General features: G+C 37.8%; 1 protein-coding gene across 11 annotated transcripts in view; it reads right to left on the reverse strand.

The window, feature by feature from the left end:
- The window catches only part of LOC132130019 (pro-neuregulin-2, membrane-bound isoform-like), an 88,948-nt gene that overhangs the window by 36,226 nt on the left and 29,255 nt on the right, over positions 1-23,467 (reverse strand). For all 11 annotated transcript variants that reach the window (XM_059541589.1, XM_059541588.1, XM_059541585.1 and 8 more), the window contains exons 2-3: positions 9,639-9,807; positions 8,444-8,562 (exon numbers count right to left, since the gene is read on the reverse strand). In XM_059541589.1, coding sequence (XP_059397572.1) covers positions 8,444-8,562; positions 9,639-9,807 — 288 coding nt within the window. The remainder of the gene's footprint in view (positions 1-8,443; positions 8,563-9,638; positions 9,808-23,467) is intronic.

Genomic DNA, 23,467 nt, shown 5'->3' on the forward strand with positions numbered 1-23,467 from the left:
CCCTCACGCTTTCCCTCTGTCCCCCTCGCTCACTCTGCGGCTGTAAGCAGCGCCCTCTAGGGATGTGATTTTTATGTGATGGACAGAAAGACCTGAGCCATCCGTGGCAGTAATATCCGCATATCTGTACTACCACAGTCTGGATTTCACATCATCCTATTTTTCCACTAAAAAAGTTTACTTTGCTTCTGACGAGACTGAATATGATCTGATTGTATGCAATTGAATATGGCTCTGTTTTTATTTGATCGAATCAGAACCAAGAGGTCAACACTGAAAATATCATCCATGTGTGCAACTGCCCGAGGTACTATGCAAATAAAGTCCCAGCTGTGAACTTTTCTATAGATGTGACACACGCAAAACTGAAGCATGAAGACCGCTCCGAACCCTCCTTAAATGGCCTGCTGCCTGAGAATCCCCAATTCTGTAGTCCGCACAGAGGAGATCTAAGAGAGGAATCACCTCGATTCGTCTCTGGCCTGGAGTTCTGGAATAACAGAGAATCCGATTTCAAAATATGTGATTCTGACATCCTAAAGCAGTTAAAGCACTTAGCAGAGGTTTGTAGATTCTGCAAGAACAGCATTTTAAACCTGATATAAACATACAATATGATGACCAAAATTACTTAGAACTTAAAACTGTACTTATATTACATATAAAGTGAATATGAAGCTCTATTATATTGCCTTTTTAAAAGTTTTATTTATTCATTTAGCAGAATTGTATGAACAATATGATATAGATTCTTTTTTATGCATACCGGTGTTTGATAACTGATATGCAAAACTGACTTTTTTAAACTTACTCTTTTTATTTCTGCTTTTTGAAAAAAATAATATGCATATTGCATAATGGATATTCTTGGGACCATTAAATGAAAAAGAATAAGAATAAGAATAAGAATAAGGATAAGAATAAGAATAAGAATAAGAAGAACTAATAACTAAGAAAATCTGTTGTTGTTGTTGTCGCTGTATCACTTGCAATATTATATATTTTACAAACAAAAGTACTACCAAAATGATTATGTAATATTTATCATATATATATATATATATATATATATATATATATATATATATTTATATTTATATTTATTTATATAAATATAAATTTATTATTATTATTAGTAATGAGTTATATAAGATAATAAAAGTATATAGTATATATAATAAAAGTTGTTGTTGATTTTGTTGTAATACCTTGAAATTTTATACATTTTTCAAAAGCAGTATTAGTGAATATTATTATTAAAAAAAAAGATCTCAAGATTAAAGTCATTATAATGCGAGACTAAACTCAAAGTTTCAAGAAAATAAATTGAAATTAAATGTTGAGAATAAACACACTTGTGTCATGCTCACATTATCTTGTTGGACAGCGTTTCTCAGAGTCTGCAGTGGCGTAAAGAGCGATACTCGTGAATTAAGTATATTTGGTCGATCAGAGTTCGATTCCACCTTTTTTGCCGAACTCGCTCTTCTTCCTTTTTTCATCATGTCACATGGGATGCTACTTACACTAAGTGAAAACAGTGATGTATTCTATTTACATTAAATGACAACAGCAGCATTTTTAGCGATGTGATATTTACACAGTGAAAATAGCGATTCTTTTTATGTTATGTAAAAATAGCAGATCTTTGCAATAAGTGTAAATAGTAATTAGATGCTATTTATTCTTATAAATAGTGACAGATACTTTTTGCACCTCATTATTGTTGTACATTAACAGCGTGCAATGATAACAGACTGTAAATGATTTTATTTATTAAAATTGTTAAATAGACACTGCCTAATTGGTACATCAAAGCCCTCGCTATAGCCTACCAACCCGATTAAAACATCTGATGTGATATGTGATGAAAAAAGGAAGAAGAGTGAGTTCGAATTTTGGTCGACGGCATCATATACTTCATCCACAAGCATTACTCTCTAAAACCTGCTTTACTGCAGACACTGACTAACACTGTCCAACCAGATAAAATGAACATGACAGCAGTGTGTTTATTCTCAACATTTTATTTGGACTTTTTTCTCGAAATTTAAAAAACAATTCTCAAAACACGAATTTAATTATATAATTCTCAACATTTTATTTCAACTTTTTTCTTGAAATTTAACGAGTTTAATCTCGTATTTTAATGAATTTAATCTCGAGAGGGTTTTATTTTTATTAAAAAATTTTATTGCTTGGCCCTAATCCTCTTCCGTATTAATACAATGAGTTATATAACAATATTATAATAATATTATTAATTATTATCTATATAATTTTATTATTAATCCACAATAATAATAATAATTGTTATTATTATAGCTATTTATGCCATTTTATTTACATATAAATTCCACCCTACTTTTTTTTTTTCATTTGATCTTCTAAAATATATTAGATTACGCAAATAAAATAACTTGTAAGGTCAAATTGCTAGCAATTCTTCAAACGAATATGAAGAGGTTTGAATGTTCAGCTTATGAACATTAATGTTCTTGCTATTGCTTAATATGGAATAAGATAACAGTGGAGGTTATAAGCATGTTTTGGTGTGACAGCACATTTGTAACACTAATACTGCTGTCTGCACGGGCTGATTGTTTGCCCACTAAATATTCGTCCACAACATAACCTTTTGACCTTTTCATGTCCCGCTTCACCCAACTGGTGACCTGTGACACCACAATACTTTGATAAACCAGAGTCACCTTCAACACAGGCACAAACACACGGTAGCAGCAGGCAGTGAAGTGTGACAGCGATGTGGTGTTGAACTGAGAGGCGGCTATCATGGGCTTGCTGTACAGAGAGAAGAAGCAGTGTTTCGGAGGCAACCACGTAGCCAAGCTGCCCCCAGAGGAAGGGGGTGGGGTCTAAAATCATCTGTTGTTTGTCTTCATTAATTGTAGTCCCAAGGTCACAGGGTCTCAGGACACCCTCAGTTCAACTCCCCTAAACATCCATAACTTCAGCCCTGTTCAGCTATAATTAATGAGTCTAATTACTCAGCTCAACTTATCTTCTTAAACTTCCTGCTGGAAGAGCCAAAATATGCATGTGTGTGTTTACTGGAGTCATTTAAAAGGGAGGTGTGTGATGAAAAACAGCCTTTATGAAGAGAGAGAATCATCTCCTGTGTCATACCACCAGGGCAGTAATGACAAAATCAGCCAGCGATCTTATTGGCCGGCAGGGTGAGAGGCAGCATGCAATTGGCTGAGTGCCTGGAGAGAGCCAACAATCTACAACTGCATTATAAAATGGGTTTGAAAAAGCTGCTTCTGTAAAGAATCTGGCTTTATTGCTCTGTCTTCTGCTCTGCATTCATCTTTCTCTCTTTTGCCCTATCTTTCCCTGTCTTATGACACCTCCCCATTTCTTCTCTTACGACACCCCCCCATTTCTTGTTCTTCTTCTCAGGCAGATTCACAGATAGCACTAGTGCATCCAGCTGCCGCAGGCCACCAAAACGCCATAGCTTTTCTCAACAGTAGCTGTTCAGCTGATGACCTCAGGAAGAAATCAGTCTCATCAGCGACTGGAATAAATTAAAGGCCTGTGTCCTCCTCAACACAAACATCATGCAGACTGTACAAGCACTTCCCATAATTTGCACCATAGAAATTGTTAGAGCCAATTTGGGTTGCTCTCCGTTTTATCTTTTCAAAACATCTTTTTCCAAACTAAAATTTTGAAGGGTAAATATATAAACATTTTTACTCATCTGCCATGTAGTTGTATAAGAAGCCCAACTCCTGCTGTAGAAAACATCCCCCAAACCACGACACTTCCTCCTCCACCTTCCACTGCTGTCTTTCCCCAGTTTGCACGAAAAGAATGTTTCCTTTCAGAGCCAAATCAATTAAATTGGCTATCTCAACACTAAAGTGTACTCTGGACCAGTTCTTCTCTCTCCACACAACATACTTCTCATCAAAGGTGAGCCTAACCTTTTGATTCTTTCTGCTGATGAGAGGCTTGGTCACTGCAGAATGCGTTTTCAGTCCCACTTCTCTTAAACATGTTGAGACAGATCCATACTATGTTCAGCGCTAAACTGTGAGCATTTTCAGCTGCAGTGTTGAACCGATTCACCATTGAGAGTCTCTGCATCTTCCTGTCTTCTCATGCATTTGCCTTACGTGGACAACCAACCTCTTTTGGGGACTTTAATGAATTATTGTTTCCATTCAAAGTTGCGAATTTAACTTATACACAAAAAGGAATATCGCATAAAACATTTGTGAATAATAATCACTGTTTCCATTCAATGAATCAAAGAGAACAAAATCTGATAAACTGACACTAAATATCAATAATAAAAGTAGGAGAAGCCACTGAAAATAATAATTTTCATATATAATAAACCACTTGAGCCTCGAGCGTGCAGACGTAACACAATAAATGCGTTAATAAATGAGGTGGATGCTGCTGTTTGGGAAGACGGTAGAGTAAGACAGCTTTGGGAGGCAGTTATACAGAAATACTTTCAAGACAGAAATTGCTTGGGCATTTAAGAAGGACCATAAAAACCTCTCAGATGCTGTGCAATGAGATCTGTCTGCTGGTTAGTTTGGTTTGCCGTCCCATAGCGCAAAATCTTAGCGCAAAGAGGAATTTATTTGTAAATTGCATTACCATCTCCCATTGTTCGCATTAACCCTTTTTTACTCAAGCGAGCATAAAAACTTCATTGCAAATTAAGGGATTGTTTTATTTTTTTTATCTTTACATTCCATCACCCGTTTCTGATACAATACTTAAAAACAGGGTGATGGAAACATAGCCATTATAAACCGGCAATATTTGAGAAATCACAGATTCGGAATTACCAACTTCTCTTGCTATGTCTGAAAGGTTCATCTCTTTGGCCTTCGTCTGGACCACCTCCTGTCAAGGGTTTCAGTCAATTTAGAGTGGCATGCCATCTTACAATCTTAGTGAAAATTGGAGGAATGTTGCCAGTTAAATAGGGTTTATTATATATTTAAGGAAATTAGCACCAGGTGCTCGATTAAAACCAATAACTTGGAGGTATCTGTAAGTGTTCTCTAATTTTTTAGAGTTTTTAGAATACAATTAATTTCTAAAATTTGCTTAAAAACTGCCCTTCTACCCCTGTTGGTAGAACTTCGAATAGGACTAAGCAGTGACCTTGTAAATTTGGAAATTTCTGTTTTCTAATTTTGATTTCCAGTGTACTGTTTATCTTACAGTTCAATGTTATATTGCAACTTCTGACATTTTATCTCACAGTTGAGACATTGTTTCTCTTAATTGCAACTTTATATCTGACAATGTGACTTTATATTTCATAACTACGTAACACTTTAAAATTAATTGGTTAGTATAAGATAACTACATTATTTAACATGAACTAATGAAAAATACTTCTAAAGTATTATTAATCTTAATGATAATTTCAAAATTTACTTTGCCGGCAGCCGAATCACCCTGGAGCCCAAGACCTGTTGCCCACTAAAGCTAAGCAGGGCTGAGCCTGGTCAGTACCTGGATGGGAGACCTCCTGAGAAAACTAGGTTGCTGCTGGAAGAGGCATCCCGGCTAAATTCGCCCATTGGCCTCTTACCATCATGGCCTCCTAATCATCCCCATACACTGATTGGCTTCATCACTCTGTCTACTCTCCACCAGTAAGCTGGTGTGTGGTGGGCGTTCTGGTGCAATATGGCTGCTGTCGCATCATCCAGGGGGATGCTGCACACTGGTGGTGGATGAGGAGATACCCCCTCACAATGTAAGGCACTTTGAGTGCCTAGAAGAGCACTATATAAATTTAAATAATGATGAATGAACACATCATCAAAGTTGTATGTTAATATTATTAAATAGAACTTCTAACATTGTGTTAATGCATTAACTTACATTATACTATGGGGCTGTTTAATGCTTGAGTCTGATGAACATTCTAAGGTCTGCAATTATTTTCGGATAAATACTCGGCTAATGTAATTCCAGGCAGGTCTTGACTGCATTACATGTCTGTATCACTTTCCCAATGACTGCAGTTATGTAAAAAACTTCCTTACAGCCCCCAACAGCAAAATAACCAAAACCCACATTGACGTTGACTAAGCAAATAAATATAGTTAACAACAAGATAAAAACAGCAAATTCTTTCCATTTTTTTGCCTCAAAATTATGTACGGAAGCATATACTCTCTTTCACCCGCTATCTCTCCATTGCAAATGCACGCATACAATATGGACACACACGGTAACATACACGCACACACATGTCAGCACTGCTCTGACGATTTTATCAGTAAAATAGTTTAGCAACTTAAAAGCTGTTCACAAGGTAATAACAGCGCTGTTCTTGAAGCAGTTGAACTTACAGTTTTGCTATTTGTAGAGACACTGCTGCCGAACTCTGTTGAGAGACACACAGACTCAGGTAACTCACATATTCTTAATCTCTCTCGGCCTCTGTCTCTTATAACTGCATTAATAACAGCATTGGTCTGCTATCAATAGCTCAAGCCTCCATTACAGGTCTAAAATTATGTTTTGGAATTAGCAATGGAGGCATGGGATGAGATGTATAAGAAATTAATCCTACACACAATAACATTTAAAGGACAAAATCCTGAAGAATGTCTTGAAATACATCATCTGAACAACGTCGAAAGCTGTGGTAACCGTAGTATAAGTGAAAAAACTGACTTAATTATTAGAAAATAATGCACACCCAAAGTAGTGATGCGGCCACAATCAAGTGTTTCCTATAACAAATCTCACAAATACAGAGTTCTGGCATGAAACTCTAGATGGCACAGTCCGATAGGTCTAACTCAATCCGACCTAATGACATCATTATCACATGGCACAGATGATTGGTTCTCTCCTGTATCAGTAGCCAATGAGCTCACTGCTCAGCATGACTAGGGCTTACCATAGCAGTTGCAGCTTGCTTCAGAAACCCTTCACCTTCCCCAGCTCCACTTGTACAGATCTGATATGAGGTGATTTGTGTGTTATATTTGCAGCAGCAATATTTCTTACATGGTCTCAGCAGCATGTTGTGGATATATTGGCAGTAGCAAGTCATGTACATTACCATGCCAATCTCTCCAAGAGTTTTCATGAAAGCTGTATTTCTCGTAATTGTAGAATTGTGCAATTTCACAATTGCAACTTTGCTTATGGTAATTGTGGTTTTATTTCTCACAACGTGGTTTTATGTCTCGCGATTCAGCGTTATATCTCAATATGAGGCTTTTTATTTCAATTAAGAAGATTTTGTTTCTTGTAATTGCAACTTTTATTTTTATATCTTACTTTTAAATTTATCTCACAATTTTATTTTAAATTGTTTACTCTGAGACCGAAAAAACATTCCTTAACAAGAGTTGTGACCTCCTAGCAAAAATTATTCCTTTGAGTTACATCAGCTCCAGCTCAGTAGGGGCCTGATCCCCCCTGAGACAGAAATCCTAGAATCGCCCTTTTCTGCAACGTCAGAATATCAGAGGCTGTGTGAACAGTATATCGGACAATTAGTTGGAAGGTATAATCTATGTTGCATGCTCTTTTTTTTCCTCACTATGAGGACTGTATTGGGGGCAGGTCCATCCCTGAGCCTGGGGCCACACCACCTCTGATGGGCTTTGTCTTGCCTCCACCTTCCTTGTACCTTTGTGTGTATGTGTATGTGTGCAAGCTGTCTGCCGTGACACTGTGAGACATGTTCTGGGGCGCCTCACATGCCGACAAACAATCAGAGTGAAACATACACAAACACACATATGCACGCACCTCTCCCAACCCTCATGCTGCTGCAAACCTCCACACGCAACTACAAAATGCACAACGAAGTATAAGTAATTCCTTCTGGAAAAATCCATCTTAACTGAGTTTTGAAACATGTACTTTACCACCTTAGAATAGTAATTGGTTTTTAGATAATAAACAAATAAACTTGAAACTTGAGATAGTTTTATTAAGTTGGTACACTATCTTGGATCAGCTACAAATCAGATATCAGCTGTCTAAGGTGGTCATGCTGGTTTTGAGAACATGGTGGGTGGTCAACCAGCTATTGACCAGCTAATACGTATATTAAACCAGCTACAGACTAGCTACCATGTTCCAAAACCCAGCTACCAGTTTGAACTAGATTTTCTATCAGGGGTGAGATACCTGGAGTAATCTCAACTTAGAGGAGCAGCCAACTATGCACTTACAGATATGTGCAAAACCCTGACATAAACACACATACTTGTTTTTAAATATTCTGCTCATGTTGTGATCTTGTGCACGTCTTCATCTCTCACCACAATACATTATCATCAAAAAATAATGTATATATCTGCCATTCGCAAAAATGATGGCAGCCAATCAGCAAAGACAGACTCTTGTCTTCCTTCATGTTGTACACCATGCTGATCTATTACTTTAAAGAAAAGTTTTCACTTACTGCTTTGTACGTGCACTGTACTGGTGCCATTCTTCTTCCCCAGACTATTCTCTGCCACACATGTGTAATTCCCAGAATCCTCCAGCTTTGCACTGCTAATCTGAACTTTGGAAGTTTTCCTTCAAGAAGAAGACAGACAGAAATGGGAGAAAGAGTCAAGGATTCTGCTATTACAAATGGAAGAGGGAGAAACTCTCCAGAGAAAACTTATAAATTAGAGATCAGTTCAAGTCTATAAATAGAGATATGACACTATGAGAATCCCAGCGTTCTGGTTTGTAATAAGTGAGCTTTACATTGCTTTTACCTTCCACAAATGGCTCTTTTTGGTGAAGAAAATGACCAACGAATCATTAATTTGGAAAAAAAATCTCCTTTAACCTTAGATAATTTCGTTATATTGTCTTTTTTGTAGAAGATCGTTTTCAAAGCAATTTACTCACATTAATATTGTTCCAACCCAATTTTTATGGAACTCAAAATTTAGAAAGAATCTTCACACAAATATTTCTAAATGACAGCTCATAGTGACCATGTCTGTCAAACTCCAATAAATAAATAAATAAATAAAAAAAATGTACCATGAAAATTATACATATTCATTGTGTGATATATTTCATGTCTTCGGAAGTCATATGAAAGCTTTGTGTGAGGAAAAGAGCAAAACTGAAGTCACTTGTTTACAACAAATCTTTGGGCTCCCAAATGCAGGCTTGATTCAAGCTTTGATGCATGTGTTACTTATAACAGTCTTTGAAAGAGTGGCATGAAGACTTGGGGGGGAAACGGTACATATAGATATTTTGTGCCATTATAGCATACTGTAACAACATACGCTTAAGTAATGAAATAATAATAATAATTTTTGGACCCACAAGTTGGTAAACCAGCTTTCTCATCAGATTAGGGAGACCAACTTAAACCATCTGAGATCATTTTGAACTGATACTGTTTTCAGCAAAGTTTTCATTTTTGGTGACCTATTCCTTTAATCGTATCATTAACAATATAATAGACATGCATGCTAAAACACTTCACTTTAATTACAAGGGCACACTCCAGCTTTAGGACACTGCCCAAAGTATGAAGCTCTTGACTTATGTGAAGGTCACGATCCACTTTTCGAATGTTTAATAAACGTTGAGACCTGGAGGTTGGGTTCTGCTGCTGTGTGCTAGTGGACATGCTGACTCACTTGCCGTTCCTGGAAATTTTGATCTCTTTGCTCTTCTTCAGTTCAGCGCCATCTTTGTACCACTTGTACTGCGGGGTGGGGTTGCCGGAGGCCCCACACCTCAAAATCAGCCTGCTTCCTTCGTCCACCAACACAGGATTTTTCATGCGCTTCAGTGAGGGAGGAGCATCTGAACAACAGAAAGAAAGAAAGAATAGTATTACAATACTTATTTTTAACACCAACATGTAGCAGCATTGATGGAGTGATGGAGAGAAGAAGGGAGGACGCATAGAGAGAGAAAAACCCAGAAAAGGATCTCTTAGCTGGCCAGATGATGTCACCAAAGACACTGGCAGTATGAAACAGTTCTCTCTTCCCTTCAGTCCAGCGCAGAGCTCTCTCTGCACTCAGGGATCAATGCAGCACAATTACAACACTAAAAGAAAACACCATTTTGTGCTGCTCTTCACTTTCATGGACTTGACAACACGTGTGAACATGTGAACTATGCCTTTAAATTATGTACATTGTTCTCAAAACATTGCTAAAAAAAACTAACCTGTTATAGGAAAAGCTACATAGTAGCAGTGCTGTTCAACAAAGTGCTACACCTATATTTCTAAAAGTTATGTTGTATTGTGCACAAGCTGAGGAAATAATCAAATGTGCTCTCCTTAATGGTCCTTTCTCATGTGTAGCATTAGAAAGTCTGATAAAATTTTTAGTAAATCGGTTCATACTATGCAGTCCTCTGAGTCTATCAAATCAGAATCAGTTTGTGCTAAATGTCTCTATCACTAACATAAAGCATATGACTGTCTGATTTGTTTTAGTAAATTGGTTCATATTAAGGGGCCATTTACACAACAAAGTTTTCAGCCTAAAACTGGAAACTTTTTATGCGTTTTGACTGTTCGTTTACACAACAAATGCATTTTGGGGACTGAAAACGCATATTTTTGAAAACGGGTTTCAAAGTGCTACTGTTTGAAAACAGCACCATTATTGTTTCCGTGTAAACACCCAATACGGAAATGTTTGAAAACAGTGACGTCATGCGTGTGCGTAGTACATGTTAGGTATGTAGACATGCGCAGTACGTGTCGATTTTAAAGGCAAGCCCGAACAAACATACACAACAGTGTCTTAGTACAAGGTACTGTTGGTGCTGCTCATGAGTTTGCTAACGCTTCTTCAGATCTACTTCACTAGTATTGAATAATTTTGAAAACATTGTCATTTATATATGTAAGTTTTAAAAAAAATGGGGAAAACGTTTCCATTTTTGACTACATCGTTAGTGTGTAAACGTAGCTTAAGTGGTTATCTCTGTCAAAGTGTTGATATGTCTGATTCAAATCTGGTTATCTGATTCAAATGAATTGGCTCAGGCTAATCGGCTCTCTTTGTAGGAAGCATCGGAGTGTTCAGTTCGTTTTAGTGAATCAATTCATACTAAGCAGTCCTCTCAGTCAAATGTATCATTAATTTAAGGGAATCACCTTGTGCTAGATGGTTATTCCTCTGATATGAAGTGTTGGTGGGTTGGATTCATTCGAACGAATCAGTTTATGCTAAACATCTCTTTCCATTTACTAAATTAGATTAGATTAGATTCAACTTTATTGTCACTGCACATGTAAGGTACAAGGCAACGAAATGCAGTTAGCATCTAACCAGAAGTGCAATAAGCAGTAAGTACAGAATATACAAGGTCTACAATATGTACAATAACTATACAGATAAGTATTATGAACATAATTTACAGATTTTAAATACTATTAGCATGATATACAGATAGGTGTGCTATGAACATACTATAAAGGTGGATTATGTAAAATTGTATGTACACTATAGGCAGAACTATGAACATATGAACATAATTACACTATTGCAATGGACAGTAAAGTGCATAGAAAATATTTCAGTGTGCAAATGGATTATTCAGTGTTCCTGGATGAACAGACAGTAGTGCAAGTAATAACAAGTTACAGTTTTTTTGCTTGTTGTAAATAAATAAATAAATCAGTCAGATGTAGTGTTGAAGAGGGGGAGGAGTCTGTGTGTGTGTGGTGTGGTGGGTGTTTAGGGGTGTCAGAGGGCAGAGTTCAGCAAGGAGTCTTGTGGTCCTTGTCCGGAGGCTCCTGAAGCGCCTCCCGGAGGGAAGGAGGTTAAACAGTCCATGGTCAGGGTGAGAGGAGTCCTTGAGAATGCTGCGAGCTCGTCGTAGACAGCGTTTCCTCTGGATGTCCTCAAGAGCAGGAAGTGGTGTCCCTGTGATGCGTTGGGCAGTTTTCACCACCCTCTGCAGTGCCTTGCGGTCAGCCACTGAGCAGTTCCCATACCAGACTGTGATGCAACTGGTCAGGATGCTCTCGATCGCACACTGGTAAAATTTCACCAGGATGGATGAAGACAGCTGGTTCTTCTTCAGTGTCCTGACGAAGAAAAGGCGCTGGTGAGCCTTCTTGACCAGACTGGAGGTGTTTGTGGCCCAGGACAGTTCCTCCGAGATGGTGGTTCCCAGGAACTTAAAGCTGGAGACACGTTCAACAACCATCCCGTTAATGTGGATGGGGTCATGCGTGCTTCCTTTCTTCTTCCTTAAGTCCACAATGAGCTCCTTAGTCTTATTGGTGTTAAGGAGCAGGTTATTGTCAGCGCACCATGTGGCCAGGTGCTGTACCTCCTCCCTGTAGGCAGTCTCATCGTTGTCTGTGATGAGGCCAATCACCGTGGTGTCGTCTGCAAACTTAATGATGGAGTTGGATCCATGAACAGGCTTGCAGTCGTGGGTGTAAAGGGAGTAAAGGAATGGGCTCAGCACACAGCCCTGTGGTACGCCAGTGTTAAGTGTGATGGTGATGGAGTGGGTGTGGCCTGACCGAACATGCTGAGGCCTGTTGGTCAGAATGTCCATAATCCAGTTGCAGAGGGAGGTGTTAATGTCCAGGTCTCCAAGTTTTGTGGTCAGCTTCGAGGGAATGACAGTGTTAAATGCTGAACTGAAGTCAACAAACAACATCCTAACATACGTGTTGTTATGGTCCAGGTGTGTGAGTACAGAGTGCAGCACTGTGCATACTGCATCCTCTGTGCTACTATTCCTACGGTAGGCAAATTGGTGTGGGTCTAGTGTGGGTGGGAGGCAGTCTTTGAGGTGTGCTAGGACCAGTCGCTCGAAGCACTTCATAATGATGGGTGTGAGTGCTACGGGGTGATAGTCATTCAGGCACATTGGGGAGGAGTGTTTCGGTACTGGCACAATGGATGTGGACTTAAAACATGTTGGCACAGTTGCTTGGGTGAGAGACAGGTTGAAAATGTCTGTGAAGACCCCTGCAAGCTGCTCTGCACATGCCCTAAGCACACGTCCAGGAATGCCATCTGGGCCAGCAGCCTTGCGTGCGTTGATCCGTTGACATCTGTGGAGGTGAGTTTGAGGGTTTGGTGGTCTGCTGAGTATGTGGTTTTGGTGGCCGTCTCCTTGCTGTCGCTGTTGAAGCGAGCATAGAAGTCATTTAGCTCGTTAAGGAAGGAGACGTCCGTGACCGTTGGAGTGGAGTTGTTTGACTTGTAGTGACTGATGATCTGGATGCCCTGCCACATGCGTCCGGGGTCAGAGTTGGAAAAGTGTTCCTCTACCTTCAGCTTGTAGCAGTACTTGGCCTTCTTGATGCCCCTTTTTTAGGTTAGCCCTGGATTTACTGTAGGCCTGAGCATCATCTGACCTGAAGGCAGTGTTGCGGGCTTTCAGCAGAAGTCGCATCTCCTTGTTCATCCATGGCTTCTGATTAGGATATGTTGTTATCTGTTTCTCTGTTGTAACACTGTCAATGGTGGTGTTGATGTGATCCAGTACAGAGGAGCTGTAGATATCAATGTCCGTGTGAGAGCCACAGGCAGCCTGAGAAGCAAACATACTCCAGTCAGTGTGTTGAAACCTGTCTTGAAGTAAAGAGTCTGCTCCAGTTAGCCACACTTTGATGGTCCTCACTGATGGCTTCACACGGTTGATGAGGGGTGAATACTTAGGGGTGAGAAACAAAGAAAGGTGATCAGATTGTCTGAGGTGGGGGAGTGGGGTCGCGATGTAAGCTCCATTAATGTTTGTGTAAACATGATCCAAAGTTTTGTCTCCTCTGGTTTGGCAGGAAACATGCTGGTGAAATTTGGGGAGCACTGTCTTTAATTTGTAGTGATTAAAAATTAGAATGTACGATTAATAATTCTGAACTGGTTTGTTCAGTTTGTGTTTTTAAAATGATTCACACAAAAAGCATAATATTGATCGCCATTACTATGTTTTCAGCTTATTTATATAAACTAGTGTCTATACTTTATAGTCGTTTATTTGATTGCTTTGTGCCAAAAATACTGCTCTAATAAAAAAATAAAAAATTAGTTATACATTTTAAAAGACACTAACCCCTTTACTAGCTTAAGCTATCTACTTTGTTCAAATCAACAGTATTTGTTTCACTATTCAGTTCTTTTCTTATAAGAAGGAACTACTAGAAATTATGATTGCTATTATTCATGATTTGGTGACTTCATCTCATATAATTTATGAATTATCTAAATTTACAATAAAGAACCAAATTAATCCAATCTAAGACAATGACCTTAAAGAAAGTTGTTTTGAAAAAGCATGTCGTCAACACACCAATGATCAAGAAGAAACCAGAGAGGCTTAGCTTGTCTTTGACACGTTTTGAAATTATGTATTTTGTATTATGTAACTAATGACAGCTCCTTCATAAATCCTAAAGAGACACTCAATCTCAACAACCGTCAAAACACCGACAAAATGGAGAACAACAGCGCTGAAATGAGGAGATGTTGCTACATGTGGGCAACCACATGCCCAGACGCTGGCATGCATAGTCACTCAGGAAATGCATTATGGGATTAGTGCAGACTCAGACAGCAATAACAAGGCTTCAAAGAGACTCGGTTCAACAACAGAAGGGCCGAACTAGGCAATGCTGTTTGGTCGAACCCTACTGTCCATGATGAGGGAAGGCTGCATGCTGCCCCAAGGCTGGGACAGGAGTCGGTGTAGCTCTTTGGGCCTTTCCAAAGCAAATCCATGTTGGCAATAACACTTTTACAATGGCTGCCTCTTCATTTCTTGACAACGCACATGATCAATACCCAATTAAAAGTCATCAGCTATAATTTCAAAGGACGGAAAGCATAAAAAAATAAACAGATGAGAATATACAAGCATTGACATCAATTAGAATCTTGACAGAGGTTGCTAAAATAATCAGTAGTCATCCTAATTTTGGAACTACCGTCCCACTTCCCTGTCCCAGTAAAGGCAGCTGTTTTATCTGAACATCTGCTTTCATGGCTGAATGATACAGTCTGTTCTGATGTTGCGTAGCTCAAAGTAACATGACAGTCTCTGGCACAGTGTTTGGATTGTACTGTCAGTTGAATAACATCTCAGGTTTCCCATGACAGCCTCCAGTGTTTCTCTCCGAAAAACCGCCAAGTGTCCGACGTAGTTCTGCTCCCCACCATTTAATGCTCACTGCTGTCTTTACCCCTCAGAGGACAGTAGACTGATGGGATACAGTGCGCCAGAAACGCAATTCATTATACAAATATTTAAAGACACTGTAATCTCCCTGTATATTTGTACTGAATGAAACCGTATTGATTTATCACCTGAAACCTCTTGAATTCAATAAGCAGAGTTTTCTTTTAATTAAACAGAAAAGTTAAAGATGTTTAATAAAAAAAACAAACATCAACACTGACTGAGGAAAAACAAAAGTTGTTAGAAACTGATTTCATGATAACCAAAAGAAAGTCACGTGAAAAACAAACTGAAAACTTTGTTGTCTGAGCCTTTATGAGAACCAAACCGATTTTATCATCTGTCTAGAAGCTGGATGAGTAAGCAAAGGCCTTTGTATTTTTTCCACAATGTTAAATTGTAGCTTTTTCTCACCCTAAACTCCGGGCACCTGCATCATGCATTACTCAGCATGCATTTTATAGTGGCTTGTTGTGCAACACAGCTTGAGATGAATTCAAGCAGAGCAAGTTTGTGTTCCGCATTACACGGTGCATTATGTCAGTTACTGCGACTTTACTGAAGAAAGTATTAGTGACAGAGACATACTTGCGCATTATGGCTGAGTAGGGTGCATTGGGGCTGAATCGGGGGTTGTGGGAAGTCGCGGTTAAAAACATGACGTGTATGTGAGGGTTCTGTGGAGAACGACTGACATGAGGCATCTTGTTACGAGTTGCTTTTGTAGATGCAGGGTGATACTTGCCCGTGTTCAGATAAGAAGGGCAGGGTGTCTGATTTGTACGCTTCATGTTTTCCCGACTCCAGAGTAATATTTTGAGCTTTATACAGTCATACTCCATGACAGAGTCATTCTACACTATTCAAACTCATAAAAAGATCACACAGAAGTATTTGGTTTATTAAACTAGGTGCTGAAAACTGTCAGATCACACTTAAATGCTAGTAACTAATACCACATGTGCGTGATATATCAAGCATTATCATGTCTCAATTTGAGGAAGAATAAAGCACTACACAGACTGAATAATAACCAGCAGAGATAGAAAACCATTATTCTTAGTTTATTGCTCATTTACCAGCAATGCGGCTTCTGCGACTGTGGCAGGAATGTTTGTTTGCATTGAGCATGTAGATTGTTTCTCCATACCACCCCTCAGGTAAAGTATTTAATCAGAGCTTTAACACAACTGTCACACTTTTACGAGACGCATGACACTGTCTCTGTGGCCGTGCCTGTAATTCAGAAATGTTGTGGAAATGCATAACCTGAGGGACATTGCCAAAGCTCAGATTTAAGCTGGCAAAATCAGTCTGTGGTTAGTAGAAAGGGAAGGATTATGGGAAAATATATAAACCGCACAATCTTTGCTGTCAAGCCATGGCACAAATCGCAGTTCTTTCACCTTCCTGCTGTTTCCAAGGAACAGAGCGTTTATTTTCACTTTCGTGTTATGACACATATCTTGTTTGGATACATAGTTTCAGTATTCCAAGAAAATTCCTCACGCAATAGCTGTCAGAGTAAGGTGCAGCATTGTGCTGAGGGTTTGTTTTATATACGGGAGTGTGGCATGTGTGTGTTCTTGAAGAATAGATCTCAGTTTGTGCCTCTGGTTGCTGTGAACAACAAAAAAAAATTGTGTTCTCTCCATAGACTGTATAAAAACATGGATGTAGTGTCCTTGACGTCACCCATAGGTTTCTGAAGAGCGTTTTTGAAAAGTAGGCGGAGCCGGACGTGGCCATCTTGCCTGCGCGTATCCGCGTGTCACTCCCGGATAATCGAAAATGGGAAAAAAGATGGGAGCTGGTTGCTGAAACCATGCCCACCTAGCTTGACGGCGGTGGCAATCCAACTGTAACTAAGGTGGCCGCGCCCTTAATTATGCAGAACATCAAAGCTTAATATAATTTAAACGGATGAGTTATCAAAAAAATTCACCCCCCTCACAGTTGTCATGAAAGGCAGAATTAGCTATGTAGACCAAAATCATTTTTTGAACCAGGTTGTGAACATGTTGTTTTCTCCTGTAAATTTTAACATGGGGAGTCTATGGGATTGACTCCTTTTTGCAGCCAGGCTCTAGCGGCCAGTCGAGGAATTACAGTTTAAGTCACTTCTGTGTGGGCATCACGAGAGAGAGCGGGAGGTTGCCGCTTGGTTGTCTCGCAAAACTTTCGCGTTCTCTTGAAAAGATATTTTCCATTCTCTCAGTTGAGTTCGGACAAACATTTCCTGTTTACTTTACAGCTTGTAAGTTAGTGGTTCATACAGCTTGTAAGTTCACAATGGAGTGGTTCATAGAGTTTTATTTTAAACTTGGACTTGTTAAAATACAGTCACCTTTGCTTGTAGTTTAAGTCGCAGTTTTGGGACATTCTAAAACATTCGGTGGGGCCAATTCAGTATTAATAAATACTATTAATACTAATAACAATTATAATGTTAATAGCCTTATTGATAGCATTACTATCAGTAAAGTAGATAGCTATGAATGCAACCTTAAACTTTTCTCCCCCATAGAAAACCATTAGGCTATAGAAAAAGCTTAAGGGAGGCTAATGGACGAAGACAGTATAAAACCAAAATATGGTGCATATTAATAAAAAAATATAGCCTATTATGCACAGGAAAGCAGACAAGTTCAAAATGGCTATAAACAAGCCAAAACCTAATTTAAAATGAAACTGATTGTATGGGCTCATGTACTGCTCTCATTCAGCACAAATACAAATGTTTCCATATTCGCAATGTATTTGAAGCTAAATTAACTGGGCTTTCTACGTTCCAATATCAACAGAAAAAAATCATAACTGCACTGCACTTTAGAAAAAAGGAGCTCATGCTGTAGCTACGGACTATAATAAAGCCTATTTAAATTGACAGTGTAACATTTTATCTGTATTGGTGATTTTATGTTGATTTTAATAATGAACAGGCCGCGCTGTTTGTAATGTGCGCATGAGGCACTGGCGCCATCAATTTGCAAAAAAATAAAATAGCCTACTCTGTCAACATTAGGTCATAATTCAATAATATAAAAGATTATTCTACATTTTATAAAGCGAACACTTTTACATTATGATTTTGCTCTGGAACCTACGAGAATGCAATTTGACATTGATTTTATGTAACAGTTCAACAAAAAAAGGGCAATATTAAGTATACATTTTACATTTTAAATGAAGCCTACATTTTAAGCACAATATTGTCAATATTGTTTGTTATATTTTAAAACGAAATAATAGTTCCAATAAAATCCGCTACAGAACTGGGTCCCGATCATACACCCGGTGCAATGCGGCGCAAGTATTTTTGCCCCACCTTTTAGCCCGACACAGTTCATTTTCTAGTCCTGCGCCACGTTGTTTAAAGGGGTCATATGATGCTTTTTTAAAGATCATTATTTTGTGTATTTGGTGTAATAGAATGTGTTGACATGATTTAATGTTCAAAAAACACATTATTTTAGAAAAACTGTACATTATGGTACATCTACTTCCAACAAGTGCAGTCTGCTCTGATTGGCCAACTGACCCAATGCATTTTGATTGGCTGCACAAAATGCGCAAAACTCTGCATTTGAACAGTTAATAGCATAGTTAAAGCCCATGTTGCAGGTTAACCACCACTGTCGATTAATGGGTACATAAATCACTCAAAATATGTATATCATTTTTAAAATGTCCACTATATGGGCGTTTCTAAGCGTTTATCTCTTCCTCTGGTGAAATTGTTGTTGCAATTGTAGCCGTTTGTGTGGGCGGTTCCGTCCCATGGAAACTGTGTTGGAAAGCTTGTGCTGTAGGGAAGTGAGTGCGTTTTGGTCGCTGTTGGTCGATATCTATCTTTCTGTCTGTCTATCTATCTATATATCTAGTCTATCTATCTATCTATATCTATGTATTTATCTGAATTCTCTCGTCTACTACTCGTCTCTCTAGTCACTCTCAATGCTCTCAAGGCGGGAATCGGCAGATTGTCATAGCAAAGTCAGAATTACCTCCTCTCTTAGATTTACGAAACGGTCGTCCATAAAATACATTGCTGTTCTGTTGTAAGTAATCTTAAAGATTCCTAAATGCATCTACTTTTGGAAGGCCAAATAATTTGTTTTTGCTTTCGCCTAAAAACACACAGCATCTCCCTGACATGGTTGCTTCAACACTAACTGTGGTTACTAAAACCACAGTTTCTTTCTTTGAGTGAACATTTGGGCGGCGTTACGCAAATATTTCCACTTAGTGACGTAGACCTCGTTTAAATGAGCCATTTTAGGGGGGCGTGGCAGAGTCTTAACTTTGAAAAAAAGTAAAGAATATTTCTTTGGGTTTGAGACTTTAGTCTTTGCAACTTTACAGATCTTCTTTATGCACCAAGAGCTTGTAACACTCCAAAGAGAAAGGACAAATTTAAAACACATCATATGACCCCTTTAAATTGCAAATGCATTTGTGCCCATTTGTGCACCCATAGGCATGCTGGTCTAAAAAAGAGGTGTGTTCAGGCGCATTGTTGGTGTGTTGCTATTTTGAGAAACTGAAAATAGACTGCGCAATAGACCAACTCAAACCTGGTCTAAAGTCTGTCGCAATATTTTGTCCCATAATCCCATAATCCTTTTATTTAAGGAGCGAATTAATAATATGCACCTATAGGCGGGTGCACAATGCATGTACACTTTGCGCAGGAGCACACAAACATTTTTAAAAATGGAAAATTACATTCCGCCATGTAAATGGTGAATCCACCATGGTGTGAGCGCAACTGGCATTTAAAGGGGATGGGAAATGAGAGACTGATTGGTTTATTACACGTAACACCCAAAAAACACCCATTTCTCATTAAGAGAACAGGGACAACCCGTTTAGACCATGCACCCACCTCATTCCCATCGTTAAACTATCAAAACTGAATTCTGACACGCCCTGAGTGCATCAGCGCTGTGCGCTTTAGACCATGCACTTAAGATTGTTAAAATAGGACCCCTGGTGTGTGTCTTCATGCAACAACTGTGTTTTCTTAGTGAACGAATCTGCAGCCATGATTTGAAGAGTCAATATGATTACTAACCAGTTCATAACTACAACCATTTGCTATGTTACTAAATGAATGAATGAATGAATGACACAATGCCTTACTCATTGGACAGTGACTTGTCGCCAGCTATTGCCGATTTTATTTTTGAATCTACAAGGATGAATTCCTTTTGCTATCATATATTTCTTTATTTATTATATTAATAATACACTTAAATGGAGTGTTAAGATTATGACATAAAACATGAAATACAATTAATAAGGATAGAAAAGAATTTTTAAACAGTTTTAAGCATTATTTTTCAATCTGTAGTAAATAGTAGTAATTTTTGTATTATTAACAATAATACTAAGTTTAATATGACTTTTCTTTATTGCTGTTGATTTCAGCTTTGGAAAATAACAATTCACTTTCATTCAAACTGGTTATACTAAAATAATACAATCAGGTGTTTTTCTATTTATAAGCTTTTTGGCAAAGTGAGTGCATGAAATAATATCAAAACAGATTTACGTAACACGAAACAGCATTTGAAGTAGAGATGCAACCTCAACTGCAATTGAGCAAGTGCATGCTTGGTATGAAACAGACACATTAAACCTGATTCAGCAAGTAATATTTCACAACCAAGAAAATATTCTTGTGAAATGGAATTTGGTTGCTTATTATTCTTTTCATATGACATTTCCAATTGAATCGCCAGCCTACTGAATAAATATTGTGGGAGAATTCATTAAGAAGGAACTGCATGCAGTGTCTGTTAAGCAACTGGTTCAACCAAGGAATTATGCAAATAATTTATGCAAAAATTCATTAGTAAACATATACTACATGGCACAAGGTCTTTTCTGCTGTGGAGGATGCAGCACACCACCGCAATATGGCATATTTTACTGGTACATTACTGCATCCCCTGAACAAATGTGTTCCACATAAATTAAAATGTGCTTTGAAATGCAGACAGCACAATCGTATGTGTTCTCCATCATTTAACCATCATTTAAAATATTGCTGCTAAAATGAACAAAGTAGATTGTAATAAAATTATACTTCCCTTCTGCTTTTTATAGGCAGTAATAGCATATTTATAACACTAAACAAATAGTTTAGAGTATTATCGTATGAAACAAATAGAGCGTGGTGTATACGGATCAGTATTGAGGAAAGTTACTTTTAAAACTAATACATTACAATATGCATTACTCCATTAAAAAAATAATAATTACATTACAAATTGCATTATTTACTTTTTATAGAAAATAATGTGTTACATTACTTTTTCTCATCTGAGCTAGGCTTGCTTGTTTGTTTTTAATATAACAAAACTTAATGTAAAAGTGCTTTTATGCCAAAAGTGAAATAATTAACGGGGCCGCAAACCTTTCTTCTGTGCTGCCAAACTGGATGGCAGTTCAACACTCTTACTTCAGCCCTCAAACAAATGTGATGTGAATCCAACAAATGGGATGTTTAACTAAAGTCATTTTTGCCAATTTGTATTGTTGAATTGGATCATCGAAGGTCAGCATCAAAAGACATTGGTTAATAAAATGGGATTAACTACTTAAAGGATATTATATTAGGATATTATATAAGGATAGATATATTTCACTGTTTTCATTCATTTTGAGAAAGAGAGAATCTGTTATTGTGCAAGTGAGATGAGTAAATCTTTGTTCACATTTAGTCTAGAACTATAGTAACCATCATGTTTACCCAGCACACACAACTCCTCGGCACTTAATCCTGATTTCTCTCAACATGGGGACAGGAGAGCTGTCAGTCAATAAAAGGCAAAACAAAGTAACCTGTGTTACGTATTTGAAAAAGTAACTCAGCTATTTTTCCTGTAAATTAAAAAGTAACTACTTTACAAGTAACTTGAAAAAAGTAATCTGATTACAGTATGTAACTCAGGTTACTTGTAAACCTGATAAGGATGAGGAGTAATATCTATACTAAAACAAATTTACATAAAAATGCTGTTTCTACTGAAATGCCAATTGAATAAGTTGATTTAAATTAAATGCATTTAACAATTTGATTTTATGTAGTTATTGAAAAAAAAAAGTTTTCATATGCACTGAAATACCACACAAAAAAGTGACAATCATCTAATGAATTTGTCCCTCATTTGCCAAACAGAAGATTTAACTAAATTCAATCTGAAAAATGTTGACCTAATGCTTACTTTAGGTAAGGTGCTGCTACTTTTGTGCCAAACATGATCCTAAAACTATTTAATATCATCATCCATTTTATAAACAGAAACACTTCTGAATGCTAAAAATGGAAAACATCCTGTCATGATGATGCATAAAATGTCCAGTGTATTTCCTCAAATGGGGATATACCTTTTGTACAAATAGCATGTTTCAGCTCTCTCCCACACACACAAGCTTCACACGTATGCATTGTTACGGAAAGCAAAGCCTGTTTTTGTGGAACATTAAATATCCATAGCCTGAGGAGATGCTGTGCTCTCTCTTGCGGCTTGACAAGATGTTTGATTCAACCGTCATGAACAGCCACGGCCAATGTGCCACCCATATTTTGCAGATCAGATAGGATTCACCACAGTTATGATATCCAAAATAAGTATCATATGTAAATACATGATTCATCACCTAAAAACCCCTTTAGAGTTTCCTTTTCCTTATTTAAACCCGTAATATAAACAAGATAAGTCCCACTTCAAAATTATCGCTGAAAATCTGTAGCGACCTTCAAAATATGAGACGAAAATGTGAAACATGTTCAGGTCTCAGCAGTCCCAATATAGCCACAGTTATTTAAAAAACAAAATAAAACCAACTGCCATGTAGAGCTCATGGTCACAAAACTGAGCATGATATCTACATCAACCTATCTGGAAACATTGAAGAGTTTCCAGATATTCTTATGTATAAACAAAAAATTTGGTTTATCAGTCAGTTAGACACAGTGACAGAAAGCCATATGCATGTGTGGTCTTGGCAATCAGTTTCAGCACGTATGCCAAATATAGCCGCATGTTAACACAATCAATCCCTTTAAAAATGTGTATATAGTTTGAAATCCTTCTGTTTTTTTTTTTTTTTTTTTTTTTTTTTTTAAATACATCACAGTGTAAAGCATGTCATTTATCAGAATTATCTGCTGCGTATTCTCTGATTCGGGAAGCACTTTGTTAAGTCAGTCATGATTCTCGCTTATCTTTCATGTCATTTCAAAGTCAGAACTGAGCTAAATCCAGACTTGGTTAAATTTAGC

This window comes from Carassius carassius, chromosome 47, assembly GCF_963082965.1.
Source record: "Carassius carassius chromosome 47, fCarCar2.1, whole genome shotgun sequence".
In the NCBI taxonomy this organism is placed as follows: domain Eukaryota; kingdom Metazoa; phylum Chordata; class Actinopteri; order Cypriniformes; family Cyprinidae; genus Carassius; species Carassius carassius.